This window comes from Psammomys obesus, unplaced genomic scaffold (assembly GCF_907164565.1).
Source record: "Psammomys obesus unplaced genomic scaffold, mPsaObe1.curated_primary_1811, whole genome shotgun sequence".
In the NCBI taxonomy this organism is placed as follows: domain Eukaryota; kingdom Metazoa; phylum Chordata; class Mammalia; order Rodentia; family Muridae; genus Psammomys; species Psammomys obesus.
Window position 1 is genome coordinate 9107883 of NW_026596109.1, and position 15822 is coordinate 9123704.

Here is a 15822-nt window from a genome sequence, read left to right on the forward strand (position 1 = left end):
TTTTTCTTTTTTTTTTTTTTTTTTTTTTTTTTTTTTTTTTTTTTTGGCTACCCTAAAGTATGTGAATCAGAAATAACTTGTAGTTTTGATTTGCATTTTTCTAATGACTAATGATGGTGAATATCCTTTTATGAACTATTCATTGATAATCTTTGGAGAAGCATCCATTTCCACCCCCATGCTTATTTTTAAATTGAATAATGGGTTCTAAGTTCTTTTAGATTCTAGAGTTAAGTACATTTTCATATTTTCAAACACTCCTCTCATAATGTAGATTTTCTTTTCACCTCCCCCTGCTGAGCCCTGAGGCAGGGTTTCTCTGTGTAGTCCTGGCTGTCTCTGGAACTCCCTCTATAGACCAGGCTGGTCTTGAACTCAGAGATCTGCCTGTCTCTGCCTTCCAGCTGCTAGGATTAAAGGCATGAGCCACCATGCTCAGCTTTCTTTTTATTCTCATAACAGTGACTTTATGCATGAACTCGACCATCCACAGACAAGAAATATTTGGAAAAGAATTGTGTCTGTACTTAACATGTACCAGCTTATTTTCTTGTCATTAGTCTCTAAACAATACACAATAACTAATGTTTCTATAGCATGAACATTGTATCAAGTATTGTAAATAACCTAGAGATGACTTCGAGCTTGTGGGAAGGTATGATGTGTGGCTTATATGCAAGTAGCTCACCATTTTGTATAAAACTTGTGCATCTCCGAGTTTCTTGGTACTGATTGCTAGTCGTACTGAGGAACAGCTGTGCGCTCCCATTGGAGTGAGTGTGTCCGCACTTGTGCAGTAGCGCTGAAGGTTAGGAGCTAGTCCTTCCTTTGTAACCTTTTCCAGAGCAGCTCAGGGGCTCTGTGTGGTTTCGTCCGCGATTTGCTTTGAAACCTTAGGTTGAAGAAAAGTGTATTTATTTATAGTACTTATGAATTAAGTGTATTTGTGAGCTCTTATACAACATGAGTAGTATTTCCCGTATCGACTGTGATTCTCTGTAAGGCAGAGTCTCTCTCTGGCTCTCTGGAGCGCACTCTGTAAACTGGGCTGCCTGTGAAATTACAGAGAGTCACCTGCCTCTCTCCAGAGTACCAGGAGTATAAGCTTGCACTACCATGCCCAGCTTTTGTTCTGATTCTACCTGTTTAACTCACCACCCTTATCTTTCAGTGCCCAATGTACATTTTCTTTTATATCTAATTGCCTTCCTGCTGCTATTCCACTTACTGTCATACCAGTTCAGCTCTAAACCTGGAAAACACTGTTAGATTCTTTTAGATACTGTAGGTACAGACTTGAAATTAATTTTCTTTCTTTATAATTTCTGTTTTATAATAGTGGATTTATAGTGTTTTTTATGGAATGGTTTTATTATTTTGTCACGTGAATTATGGCATGATTGAAACTAGGTTTTAGACAGTTGGGGTTATGTATGCTTTCTTTCTTACAAGTTAACATGGTGAAAACTACAGGCATGCCTTCCTCTAGCCCATTAAGAGTTGTGCCTTCAACCACTCTGGAAATCAATCTGGCGCTTTCTCAGACAACTAGGAATAGCGCTTCCTCAAGATCCAGCCATACCACTCCTAGGCATATACCCAAAAGAGGCACAAGTACACAAAAAGGACATTTGTTCAACCATGTTTGTAGCAGCTTTATTTGTAATAGCCAGAAGCTGGAAACAACCCAGATGCCCCTCAACTGAAGAATGGATGCAGAAACTGTGGTACATCTATACAATGGAGTATTACTCAGCAATGAAAAATAAGGAAATCATGAAATTTGCAGGTAAATGGTGGGACCTGGAAAGGATCATTCTGAGTGAGTTGTCCCAGAAGCAAAAAGACACGCATGGTATATACTCACTCATATAAACATACAATGTAGAATAAACCCACTAAAATCTGTACATCTAAACAAACTAAGCAAAAGAGAGGACCCTAACTAAAATGTCCAATCCCCATCCTGAAAGGCAAAGAGGATGGACATCAGAAGAAAATGAAAATAGGAAACAACCTCGGAACCTGCTACAGAGGGCCTCTGAAAGCCAGAAGAAAACAGGAAACAACCTTGAAACCTGCCACAGAGGGCCTCTGAAAGCTTCTGCAGTATAGACTGTCAAAGCAGATGCTGAGCCTGATGGCCAACTGATGGGCAGAGTGAATGGAATTCTATGTAAGAAGTGGGAAATAGTAAGAGCTGGAAGGAACGGGAACTCCACAAGCAGAGCAACAGAACAAGATAATTTGAACACAGGGAACTTCCCAGAGACTCATACTCCAACCAAGGACTATTCGTGGAGATGACCTGGAACCCCTGCACAGGTGTAGCCCATGTCAGTTCAGTGTCCAAGTGGGTTACATAGTGATGGGAAGAGGGACTGCCTCTGACATAATCTGATTGGCCTGCTCGTTGATCACTTCCCCCTGAGGGGGGAGCAGCCTTATCAGGCCACAGTAGAGGACAATGCAGCCACTTTTGATGAGAACTGATAGACTAAGATCAGAAAGAAGAGGAGAACCTCCCCTATCAGTGGACTTGGGGAGTGGCATGCATGCAGAAAGGGGAGGGAAGGTGGGATCGGGAGGGGAGGAGGGAGGGGCTTATGGGGGGATACAAAATGAATAAAGTGTAATTAATAAAAAAATTAAAAAAAAAATGAGTTGTGCCTTCACAGAGGAGGATTTTGCAGCCAGTCCTGAAGATACCTGATAAAACAGGGTCAAATGAAAGGGGAGTAGGTCCTATCCTATCAGTGGACTTGGAAAGGGGCAGGGAGGAGATGAGGGAGTGGGATACAGCTGGGATACAGAGTTAATAAAATGTAACTAATAAACAAACAAACAAATAAATAAAAATTAAGTATATAAATAAAACATGCTTTTATTACATTATGTCATAATGTAATTTCATATGCAAGAAGTCTTCATGTATGAAAGACTTTCTAAACACATTAGCTAAAGGAAGCAAGTAGCACATTAGCAAAATCAAATTTAAAAGTTGGGATGTGATAATCACATTCCTGTTATTTTTTATTGCTCATATGGTCACCACAAGATGATGGTTGAACAAGGTTCTAATTGTCTGTAATAGCCCATGTGTCTGTACTGAGATAGAACAAATAAATCTTTTTATGGAATTTGAAAAAAAAAAGAGTTGCGCCTTTGTATAAGCTAATTTCCATTTAATAGTGTTTACTATGGACTGGCTTGTACTTAGGCACTAAAGTCTGGAAACAAAGGTGATCAAAAGTAAATAAGGTCTGTGCTATCATGGAACTTGGTCTTATGGAGGGTCAAACATAAATCATAAATAAGCCACCTTTAATCCCAGCACTTGGAAGGCAGACACAGTTGAGTCTCTGAGTTCAAAGACAGCCAGAGCTACCTTGTGAAACCCTGTCTCAAAAAAAAATCAATCAAACAAAAAAACTCTAACTGTCAAATTACATTTGTGAGTGGTGCTGTAAAGGGAGTATTTCAGAATGGCAGGAGTAAATTTTTGGATGAAATTTGGCCTCATTTAGAATTTCTAGATAGTCTTCTCTGGAAGAAGTATGTAGAAGAGTCAGGTAGGCTAAAGAGGGCAAAGGTGAATTAGGATTTGTAGCATAAAACAGCATTATGCCCATTGGTTCTGCAGGAAACAGCCTGGACTTCTCCCCATGAAACAGTTTCTCTCTGCCTCATGACGTGGGGCTTCAGCCGGAAGGTGTAAGGTAGAAGGTAGTGGCTAGAGGCTGGAATCTGGAAGCTCCTTCCCTTGCTTTTGCAGCTTGGCTCTCTGGTGGGGCCCAAATAAATCTATGGGATAGGACACACATAGGTGGCCTCTTAATGTATCCTAGACTTCCTCAGTACATAGTGTCTTGGTGACAAAAGAGTCCAGGGAACCATTGTGCTTGGACATAAAGCTGGGGACACAAAACCTACCCTACTTCAAGGCCATGGGAAGTAAAGGTCATCTTTTGATTAAGAGAGTATCGTGGTGCTAATGCCAGAAGTATTACTGTGTTGTGCCTCTCAGGAAGCTAGTAGGTACTAGAGAAACCAGAGTTCAGAAAGCTGGAAAGGGAGCTACGAGATAGGTCATTCACAGGCCTTGTAGAACATTTAAAAACTGATTTTAAGGACATTAAGTATTTTGAGGTTAACATTATATTTATGCTTTTTAAGGTCAACATGGAGATCTATATGGGATGGCTTTTTTCTCTACCCCAACCCCTACCAGTTAGGAAGCATGTAAAACAATCCAGGAGTAAAGCAGGCTAGGAGGTGGCTATGGATAGAGTGCATGGATTTGAGAGGAGTGAAGGAAGGAACTTGGGCATAATCACTAGATCTTGAGGATAGAGATAAGAAAACAGTGTTAAGTATGCTTTCCTGGTTTCTAATTTGCTGCCAGACAAATGTGCCATTTTCAAGCATGGAAAACAGGAGAAGTGGACTGAAATTAAGGAGAAGCACATGAACTTGGTTTGGGGACACACATTGAATTGGAAAAGATATTAAATAGGTCTCTGCATTTGTGCGCCTGCAGGTCAGAAGAGATAATTTTTGAAATCATCTGAGGCTGGTGAGATAGTTCAGCTGTTCAGGCATTCTTGCCGTCCTTGCACAGGACCAGAGTTTACTTCCTACTACCCATGTTGGGAGTATCATAACAACCTGTAGCTTCAGGGAGTCCAGTATCCTCTTATGCCCTCCTCGGACACACACTCACATACACACGCATGCACGCACGCACGCACACACATACAGCAAGGTTGGCTGGAACAGAGAAGAGGGCCTCCCTAGAAAGGGGAGGGTGTACAAAAGGAGGACCCAGTAGGAGGAATTAGACCTTCAGGTAGGCATTGGGCAAAGGAAAAAAATCTGGCCTTTTAAGGGGAGGGTCAGGCGGAAGATCGAATATTGCTGAGAAGTATGGGAAGAGTGAAACATGGTTGCTGGTTTAAAGTGTGTGAAGTTCAGTTGTGACCGTAGCAGCAGTCATTTTGGGGGAGTAGGAACTCTGGGATTCTGATTGGGGTGTTAGCAGTAGTTCTTGTCAGTGGTGAGATAAAAGTAGCAGCTTAGATGCCTCCTTCAAGCTCACCCTGCAGTTAGAAAGAGAAGGTAGAGCAGTGTGACTGACGACTGTGTGGTTTTAATGTTTTATCGGAAAGTGGGAATTCACTTCTGAAGAGAATGATAACCTTTGAGAGGGTGCGGGGGACATCAGAATGAGAAGTTGAGAATTTTGGAGTTTGATGAAGTTGTAGTTTTTGAGAAAGATGAATCCACACATTGGATAACTACCATTGACCAAGTATCTGCTCTTTGTTAAATTCTGTTTGAAGGAGGTAACTAATTGGAGTGTTTGTTTTTTTATGCTCATCTCTTTTTTTCTCAGAAGAATGATGAAAATGGAAACTGCTCAGGAGAAGGAATTGAATTCCCTACAACAAATTTGTATGAGCTGGAAAGCCGAGTTTTGACTGATCATTGGTCTATCCCATACAAGCGAGAAGAGTCCCTAGGCAAATGTCTGCTGGCTTCCACCTACTTAGCAAGACTTGGTAAGCTTTCACACCTCAGGTGTTTGTAACAGGGCAGGAAGTTCCATCTTGGTCAAACATAAATCAACTGTTTGTATGATTTTGGTCAGACCATTTATTTTCTCAGTCTTTGTCATTCCCTGTGAGATAAAAGCTTTAACTAAACCAGCTGTTTGTTTTCAATTTTAGTAAAGTACAAGATTACTTATAATTGAAAAGCTTTGTAGAGACTAAAATTAGTTTTTCCATAGAAGATTAGAGCACTTTAAGTTTAGGCTCAATTAAGGGCGCTTTTTTTTTTTTTTTTTTTTTTTTTTTTTTTTTTTTTTAAGACTAGGAAGAGTTCTGACAGTGCACTTCCTGTACTTCCCTAGCATATATGAGGCCAGGTCCCTGAGAGTGGAAGGAAGGAGGTAAGGAGATGGAGGAGTATATGGTTATCTATCATGACTGAATGAAAGATGCATCAAAACAAATATTTTTAGTAGGCCTAAATTTAATCCCACAGACATTTATGGTACATTTAGTATTAATATCCCAACAGTGGCATTTATTAAGAGCCTGTTAGGGTGCTAGGCAGGAGTTCTGAAAAAAAAAAAAAAAAAAAAAAGGAATTTTTTCATCAATATTCCCAGTGATAAAATTCGTTACTAAGTTTAAGAGCAAAAAGCATTTTAGACCCAGTGAGTTGTCTCAGTAGGTAAATGCACTTGCCTCCAAGTCTAATGATCTGAGTTCTGGTCCTGAGACTCAGATGGTGGAATGGAAGGAGAGAACCTATTGCTCGAGGTATTCTCCAGCCTCCACACACATGCGTCATCCCACCCCACAGTAAGTCCGTGTAAACCAAACTTTAAAGTGATATATTCTTCCTATACATAACCTTTACAGTAGGCTCTTCATTTGTTGAGCATTCATTACTTACTGTGTGTGTTGTGCCAGGCACCGTTCTTTTGTTTTATTTACACAGTGTTTATCTACATACTGAAGGAAAGAAGACTGATTTGGGCATTTGTTAAAAATGTTTGTGCTTAAGTGTAATTAATAAAGAATTAAAAAAATATTTGTGCTTTTATAAAATATTTGCACTGCTAGTGAGTGGCTGCTGCTGTTTTTCAGATTACATAAATCGCTGTGACGTGGAGACTTAAGACTGTCCATCTCAGCTTTAATTAGTATCTAGTTGAATGTGTGATTATGTCTCAGCCTGCTACCTTAGCTGAATGGCTGCTTTTAGTAATTGCTTGAGAGTCAAGGTTTTGTGATAAAAGTCTATTATGTATGAATTCAGAACAAATACACAATGTTTACAGAAAGCGCTTGAAATTTGCATAAGTTATATTGTCTTATTTTTTTAACCAAGGTCTTTCAGAGTCTGATGAGAACTGCAAAAGATTTATGGAGCGGTGTATGCCTGAGGCATTTAAGAAGGTAAGCAAATGTGCTGATTTGACTGCCAATAGGGGCAATGGTAGGCAACCTTTTTGTTTTAGTTTTTGATATTTACACACATCTAAAAATTTGTGCAGTCAGTTCATGAACTCAGCTCTTCAACTGAGAAATTCTCTAATATGAAATAAATTCTGAATTTGAAGCATCAATAATTTGCTTCTATTATATGTAAGTGTTTATACTTACCTTTGGCTAAATATAACTCTTACTTCCTAATATTTAGATGCTAAGGAATAGATTAGTTATATTAGGGGATTGCGTAACTTAGTAAACTAAAGGTTGCAGTACTTACAAAATTAGTATTCATTATTCAGATTGGAGTCATTTCATGTTTATTGTTTGGTTTGATTTTTAATTTTTTGAGATTATAATATAATTACATCATTTTGTTTTTCCTTTCTTCCCTCCAAACTTTCCATTACTCCTCTATTGATTTCTTTCAAATTCATGGCCTCTTTTCTTTAGTTATTGTTGTGTGTGTGTGTGTGTGTGTATGAATGTATATGAAGGATGTATATGAAGGATGGGTGGGTGGGTGGGTGGATGGATGGATGGATGGATGGATGGATAGGTAGATAGGTGTTCTCAAATGTGTAACTACAACTTGTTTAGTCTATATGTTTTCAGGGCTGAATGTTTGATATTGGATAACCAATCAGTGTATTATTTTCTGTGGAAGACAATTTCTCTGACTCTTAGCATTTCGTAGCTGTCTGTAGTTCTTTGTACAGGATTGAGGACACTTTCACCTTCTTCATGTTTACATGTCTGTTGGCATCAGCCTTGCTCAGCTCATGTTTACGCACACAGCCATGTGAGGAGACTTTATGGGTACACCTTCTTACATTTCTAAGAGACAAACTCATGGCAAACTCCCTCTTTCACTGGCTCTTCGAATCTGTCTGATTAATTAAGAGGGCAGAGGAGAGAGCTTCAGAACAAAGAGAGAAGAGTAAGGATGTCTAAAAAGTCCATAAGGAATCATACTATTAACAATCAACCAAAAAAAAAAAAAAACCCTATAATACATGGAAGTTGGTGTATAAATATGCACATATAGTTTAAATGAAAATTTACCATCTGAGTTGATAATGCTCCCCCCAAAAGCCCCAGACAACCTAACAAAAGTCCCAACAGCAGACATGAGAAGCCTTCTTTTGAATTGTTGGATAGGGCTGTCCAAGATGGTATAGGCTATTGCTGTTGCCCTTAGCAGTGTACCAGAGGTGCAAGTGAGTCCCTATTGAAGAAGACACTGCATTTCAGGTACAGGGCTCAGAGGCCTCTGAGCTGGATCTGACCTGAGTGCCTCCTTCCAGTGGACTAGCTTTTTATGGTACCAGAAGGCTCCATGTGAGCTTCCAAAAGAGGGAAACAATCAACACTCTATCCAGCTGATGTGCCTATAAATCACAGCAATGACCATCATGGCATTATAACCCTAAGGGCTGCAGTAATGTCACGTGTACCTTGATGATAACCAATAGTTCTCTAGTTGAATTGAAGACCCGGTTTAGAAAGAAATCATGTCAGGTACTGGAAGCTGAGTCAGCTACCCAGGGCCAGTGGGTTCATGGATCTTGGAGAGGAACTTACAACTGTCACTTTACTAAGCCGGCATAATCCCTAACTACATCCTAAATATTTGTGTTTATACTCACAGATACGTGTAGTCCTCACCCTTCATCAAGGAAATGTCCCTTTGCAAACAGATGGAGACCATTTTAGAATGAAATGCAGAATTATAGAGCGCAGTTCCAACTGATACATCTACAACACAAATCCTGAACCTAAGACTAAGGGATAACATTATGCTTACTGTCTTACTAAAGACAGAAACATATTTTAAACTAGTAATAGTATGTTCTTCCTGAAAAAAAGGACATGGATGAGCACGTTTCTTGTCAAAGTCAGAGTAACAGGTTTCTCAGACAGCCATTTTCTTCAAATAGGAGAGTACAAGCTTATGTTTCTAAAAGCAGTCTGACTCAGCCTGATCCCCTTTTCAGGACCCAAGTCTTATTCTTTACAGTAGAAAGGGCTGTGTCATAGACACAGCTATTTCTGCTATTTCCCTAGCAGAAAACCAAGTGCTCAGTGCCCTTAGCTGAACAGATAAATGGGTGTCCCCCTGTCTTGTACTTAATAGATTTTTCTATTAATTTTTGTCTCATATGCAAATTAAGTCTAGAGCTACAAATGGATGAAATTTGTGTTTATCTTAAAACTCAGTGACACAAATGACCTATTTATAAATGGTTTCCCATTTGCACTTTCATGTAATATTCCTTGATTCAGGGCTTAAACAATAACAAAATTAATTTGAAAAACAAATGGCTTAATCTATAAAAATGAAAAGAGATAAATCTCTTTAAGTTATCATTTGGGTGGATATTACTTAGAACCAAGGGCTGTGTTTTAGATTAAGTTTCACCAATTTATAATTTTAAACAGAAAGGGGTCTTAATATCTAACTAAAAGTAGCAGACTTCTTCCAGCATGCGCTGACACACTTCATAGTATGAACATATGTTTACAGAGGAGTGCATGTTTATTTAGTCATCAGAAACAACTTATTCTTTAAAAATCAGCCTGTAGGGGCCAAGAGTTTGCTCAGCTGTTATACACTTGGCGTTCTTGCAGAGGACCAGAGTTTGGTTCCTTACACCCATGTTAGGCAAATACTTATAAATCTAGCTCCATGGGACATGACACTGTCTTCTGGCCTCCATGAGCACCCACATACACACCTGTGGATACCAACACACAGACATAAATGCACATGAAGAAAACATTAAACAAATCTCTAAGAAAAAAGACAACCTTTAGGTTGAAGAGCTCCAGAACCAGAACGTTTGGTAGCAAGCTTTATATTTGGTGTACAATACTCTAACCCTGAACTGAGCTGCTTGGGAGAGGAACTGTTTTATATTATGCCCTTAGCTGATAATGGCAGTACAATAAACAGGTGCCGGTTGGTTGCTTTTCTCTTAAACCATGAGCCACAGATAAACTGAATTGTGTGATTCTGTTTTATGAATTCCCAAAACAAAAATTAAACGTTGTCATGGCTTAGAACTACAAAGGCTTTCCTCCCTAACAATTAGCCAGCCATGCTTTCTTTGGTCAAGCCAGAGCAGCAGAGCTGTGTGTGCCTTTAAGTGTGGCCTCCAGAAAACTTGACAGGATGAACTCTCTTTGCTGCTTTCACTAGATGTACTTCTAGTGTGAGGCTCCTCTTTTGCCTGCAGTGCTTCTAGATGGCGGTGCTGATAGCAGGGAGAAGGTGCAGGAAAGGAGCTTTGCTGTCACTTCTGTGATCTTCACTTTCACCTTCCAGCCGACTTGTTCTTGCCAGAGGAAGCAGTCCAAGTCTGCTCCAGCACATGGTGATGTTTAAATGTCACACCATCTTCTACACGAGGTGCTGCCAGTCTCCCCCTCTTTTAGAGGTGAATAGTGAACTCAGGAGATGAGAACAGACTTGTAATGCTTATTTTTAAAACTCTACTCTGTTTGGGGTGTTTAGGTCCCAATCTTCCTTCCAACATCCCAATCCTATGTTGGAGAGAGAAGGTTAGTGTGGAGAGAAGGCCCCTCTACTTCTCCCAGCTAGTTAGGGTCATGGGATTCTTTTAGGACTCTGTGCCAGTCTCCGTCTAATGCAGACGCAGCCAGCAGGCTCCGCCACACCACTGTGCCCCGAAACATTTCTCTCTGTCTGTCTGCTCCAAACCGCCACACCGTCTCTGCTCTCTGGTCTCTCCACCCTGCTCCACACCGCATACTAACACCACCACACCACACCAAACCACACCAAAAGTCACACCCTTGCTTTCTCAGCTCTCATATTTATGGTCTCAGAGTCCTAGATCATGAGGCGGTTACCAGCTGGCAAAAGCCATGCCCTGCATTAGACAGTTAACAGCTGTGGACAAACTAGCCCAACTAAAATCCCACGCTTGGTATTAAAACAAAAGCATATTTGCATAATATAACTGAGTTTACAAGGAAACCAAAACTTCCGTTATACAGACTAGTACATTGCAATGTTGAAATCACATGAAACCTCATCATCAAAGCTTCCTTCTGGTGTGTAGTTTTCAGGTATTGGAGCAGTGTTTAGTTAGTCTTGCAAAAATAAAAAAGCAGTGCCTAGCCAGTTTATGTAAATATAGTCTTTGGATTTATGCTGAACTGATCAGTGTTTTAAAAATGTAGAACTGGTGATGCACTCCTTGGGAGGAAGGGACAGGGGCAGGTGGATATCTGAGTTCAAGGCCAGCCTGGTCTACAGAGTGAGTTCCAGGTCAGCCAGGGCTACACAGAGAAACCCTGTCTTGGAAAAAGCAAAGCAAAGAAAATGTAGAACTGAGGTTCCTTTCTACACCTACTGTGGTCTGCGTTTACCTACGCTGCTTTTCTTCAAGGTGACCAAAGTAAGTTTTTATTGGGGAGTATTTTTCCTCTAAAGGGAAATCATCCAGGACGATAGAACTAGGGAAGCTTGGTGACACACACCCATTATTCTAGCATTTGAGAAGCGACAGTGGAGGATTGGGAGTTGGAAGCTGCTTTGAGCTGAAACCCAGTCACAGAAAACACAAAACAATGACAACAAAAAAGAAAACATCCACCAAACCTAGAGATTAAGTGTAACCCTTCTGTTTCTCATTCCCTGATCAGGCAGTTAGTCATGAGCTACATGTCCTAACGACTGAAGAGTTGAAGGCTCCAGTTTTTCTTCTTTTTAATGAATCTAAAAAGCACTCTGATTAGATGATAGACCATTGTTTTATATTTGATATTTATACCTAAAAATGTTGCACAGTAAATAGATTGCAGTATCTTATTATTTTGAGCTGTTTCAGATTTGCTTCACTATTTTAAAAAGTCAGCTCTTACTTTTGTACATACCAAAAAGGGAAATAAAGGCACAGTAAAATAGTGAAAGTATTTATAAAATTTGTTCATATTGAGTGTTCTTGTGTAGCTAGCAGATGGGAAGATTTAGTCTTTTTTTCTGAGATGTGAAAAATGTGAATTGAATATATGTATGAATCTTTGAAACACATCATTCATTTCTTAGATTCCAGAACTACTGATTAATGTTTACACCTTATTGACATATATTAATAATACCTTACCATTTGTAAAATGCTTTCATGTTTGTTATCTTTCATCTTTGTAATATCTGTATGAGATAAGCAGAAACCATGCCTCATTAGAGATATTTTTACATTATGTATTATAATAATAAAAACAATGAGAATTTGTTAATGTTATTTGTTAAAGGCCACAACACTTGGAACCAGTAGTTTCTATAGTAGAGATTAAGTTTCTGTTTGCTCTGTGTTACTTGGTCTCCTGAAATAATAATGAAGAACAGAATAGCAAATTAAAATTTGTTTTAATGTTAGGCGTGGTTCACCCATTTTTAGTCCTAACACTCAGAAGGCAGAAGCAGGTCAATCTCTGACTTTGAGGCCAGCCTGTTCTACATAGTGAGTTCTAGGATAGCTAGGACTATATAAAGAGATCCTGGGGGGAAAAAAATGCTTTTAAACAAACTGCATTGATATAAAGAAATTAAAGTTCAAAACAGAACTTTGGTATTGACTTTGAAGTAAATGAGGAGCTGGATTATAGTCACAGGCATTCAAAAGGGTATGTTGGTCATAAGTTTTTGACTATTTGAGAATTATTTGGTAAACTGTAGCTTTCTTGTCTTTTTTCCAAGTTAGCCTTTAGATTCCCCTTTGTTTTTGTAGCTCCTGACATCAAGTGCTGTTCACAAGTGGGGCACTGAAATTCATGAAGGGATCTATAACATGCTGATGCTGCTAATAGAACTGGTTGCAGAGAGAATGAAACAGGATCCAGTTCCCATTGGTCTCCTAGGCGTGCTTACAATGGTACAGTATCTCAAAAATAAGTGTTACTTTCTTTAATTGAAGATAATTGGCTGTTCTGCTTGTAACTAATAACATGATAAACATTTTATCATGAAAAAAGAGGAGCTTAGCTGTTAGCATCTTTGCCTTTAGTTTAAAAGCAGAGCAGCTATCATGTTTGGAAGAAATATTCCCTAGTAGCTTTCCCTGGTAACTCTCTGATTAGTCCCATCTTACACATATTTATAGAGAGTTCTGCCTTTTCTCTAGTTCTTGTCTTTCTCGTCAACATCATTGTCTCCGCTTCTGTTACCTGGCTGCTATGTGGCAAGCTACCACTAAGGGATGTTGGCATTGCCTTGCCTGAATGAAAACCTCTCACCCTGCTTGCTCCATACCCTGTAGCACGGACACCAGCAGGGCCAGGGAACCCCGTGCCCGTTCTTTGCTTCTGCACTAGCCATGGCCTGCCTGAGCTTTGCGAGTGTTCTGCAGCAGCTCCGTTAGTGGGGAACGAAAGGCTATATTTTTATCTTCTTTTCTAATGCTAAGGTGTTGCTATAAAAATAGGTGATGTTTCTCTGTTCTCTTTAAATCTAGGCTTTCAATCCTGATAATGAATACCACTTTAAAAACAGAATGAAAGTGTCTCAGAGGAATTGGGCAGAGGTGTTTGGAGAGGGAAATATGTTTGCAATTTCACCCATGTCTACCTTCCAAAAGGTAAATGTAGTTCTTTTTCACCTTTTACCCGTAAGTGTATTGAAAACATTTTTTCTGTTCTACAAAACTGACAATTTACATAGAAGAGTTAAAAATCACCTGGAAATAAAGGACAGATATCTCATGTGGTATATAGAACATCCTTAAATTTATTAAAATTCTTTAAAATGATTTTTTTTTTCTGTAGCTGTTAAGTGATGCTATGGAGAATTTTTTATCTGAAATTATATTTGGTGAAGAAATTGCTTCAGTGCCCTACATACTGGGTCATCAGAGCCACAGTTTAATTGATGTCCCAGTTTCCTAGAGGTATTCAAGAGAGCAGAACATTGAAATGACTTGAAGTAACTAAATCTACCCCCAAAAAGAATAAAACTAGTCATCAGTGTTGTCTAGACTTTTCTTGCATACACACACGCATTAAAACTTTTGTTCTTGCATTTCCAGATCCGGTATCTTTATCGGATGATGAACGATCTGCCATGTGGCAGTAATGTTAAACCTACAAGAAGGACATGATCTTAATAGTGCTCTAATTTACATGCTGGTTTTTAAGACACTGTTGAAAGAAGTAGGGGTAGTGTCTGTTACCCTAACAGAAGCACACGTTTGCTTTTAACAGCCATTTATTGACCACATGATATTTATCTGGCACTAGTCTAGGTTTCGGAGATAAATATATTCTTTACCTTTATCAAAACGTGTAATATTATGTTTTCCCCATGATTATTCTGTACAGTATAAAGAACTCTTTGATAGCTTTGTTTTCTTCTTTGAATGACTTGAGTTTTTAAGATATATAGCAAACAAAAGTAAGAATATACATAGGGAGCAGCAGAGAGCAAAACGTCATCAAAGTTGGCCCCTACAACATCTAGCCGCAATGACTGGCGTAAGCAAATTGAGAGAGCAAATGAAAGGTAACATCAAAACAAGGCTTGTAGACAGCAGAAATCAGCTGGGGGAACCCCATTGAGGCAGCTGGAGTGCCCAGTGGAAAGTGTCCTGGGCAGATTAGAGTGTTAGAGTGTCCTTCAGGGGAGATATCCAAGTAAAAGAAGAAATAGTGTATCAGCCATTTACAGTCACCCAACAGAAAGCGACTGGGAAAACCTTGAAGCAGTCATGGTGGGGTTCCTGATTGGAAGTCCCAGGTAGGCAGAGCATGGGTGAGCCTTTCACTTCCCTACTGCAGGCATTTTTATGTGGTAGGATAAACAGTAGTAACCTTGCTTGGAAATTATTTTCCAAGTGGTTTGTTTTTTTTTTTGGTCCTGTTTTTCTTTGTCCTTCTTACAGAGTGAAGGGGCCAGCCTGCTCCAGGACAGGAAGCTTCGGAAGAGACAAGGGAGAGCCTCCTTGTTCCCCAAATCAGCTTTTAACAAGCTTAAACAATGCATGACAGTATACTAGTGTAAGGTACATTTCGACAGGATAGTAGAGGAAATATAAACAAAATTACAGTAAAGTGAAAATTGGTGTCGATATATTCCACGTGTAGGATATGGAAGAGGGATTGGTTGGTGCAGTGCTGCTTTGACACTGTCCTAGCACTGAGTGGCAAGGACTTGACTAATTTCTCCCCCCACCGCCCCACCATTAATCTATGAGTTAGGTGCTGTTGTAGCCCCTTCTCGTGCACGAGGAAGTAAAGCCACCTAAGTACTTCCCTAACGACAAATACCAAGGTGTAAGAATATACATGTCGTGAAATTCTAACTTACACAGTATGGTTTCCCTAAATACTAAAATCTTTTCTCCACTGTTGTCTTACATGGCAGATGTGTATAAAAGTACTGCATTCGATAAGTACTCAGCAGATACTTACTCTCTCTTGTACAAATGAGACCAGAAAAGTACAGTCTTTGTTTCTACTCTTTTTTTCCCCACAGAGGAATAACTTCTCCCATCAGGGCCCTGGCCGCCTGTCACCTTCTCCAGTGTTTTGTTCCTTAGGATTCCTATTCCATCTTTATATTCTTTCCCTCACTGTCAGATTATTCTCATTTAGCATGCTCTGATGTTTTCAATCTCTGAATATTCTGCTCGTAATATCACATCTTTTGTGGCTTCAGCATGGAGTCCCTTCACAACCAAAGCTCATGAAAGATTCCAGGTTCTCCATTCTTAGTGGCTACCTAAAATTTTAACTTTGTAAACAAAACCTGAATTTCATTATCTCTATTCTCCTCTGAGCAATACATTTAAACTGT

General features: G+C 39.4%; 1 protein-coding gene across 4 annotated transcripts in view; it reads left to right on the forward strand.

Moving 5' to 3' along the window:
- The window catches only part of Usp24 (ubiquitin specific peptidase 24), a 139695-nt gene that overhangs the window by 29082 nt on the left and 94791 nt on the right, over nt 1–15822 (forward strand). For 3 of the 4 annotated variants that reach the window (XM_055628946.1, XM_055628943.1, XM_055628945.1), the window contains exons 2-5: nt 5396–5561; nt 6904–6971; nt 12764–12907; nt 13487–13609. In XM_055628946.1, the coding sequence (XP_055484921.1) occupies nt 5396–5561; nt 6904–6971; nt 12764–12907; nt 13487–13609 (501 nt within the window). The remainder of the gene's footprint in view (nt 1–5395; nt 5562–6903; nt 6972–12763; nt 12908–13486; nt 13610–15822) is intronic. The other variant, XM_055628944.1, reaches the window with a different exon arrangement.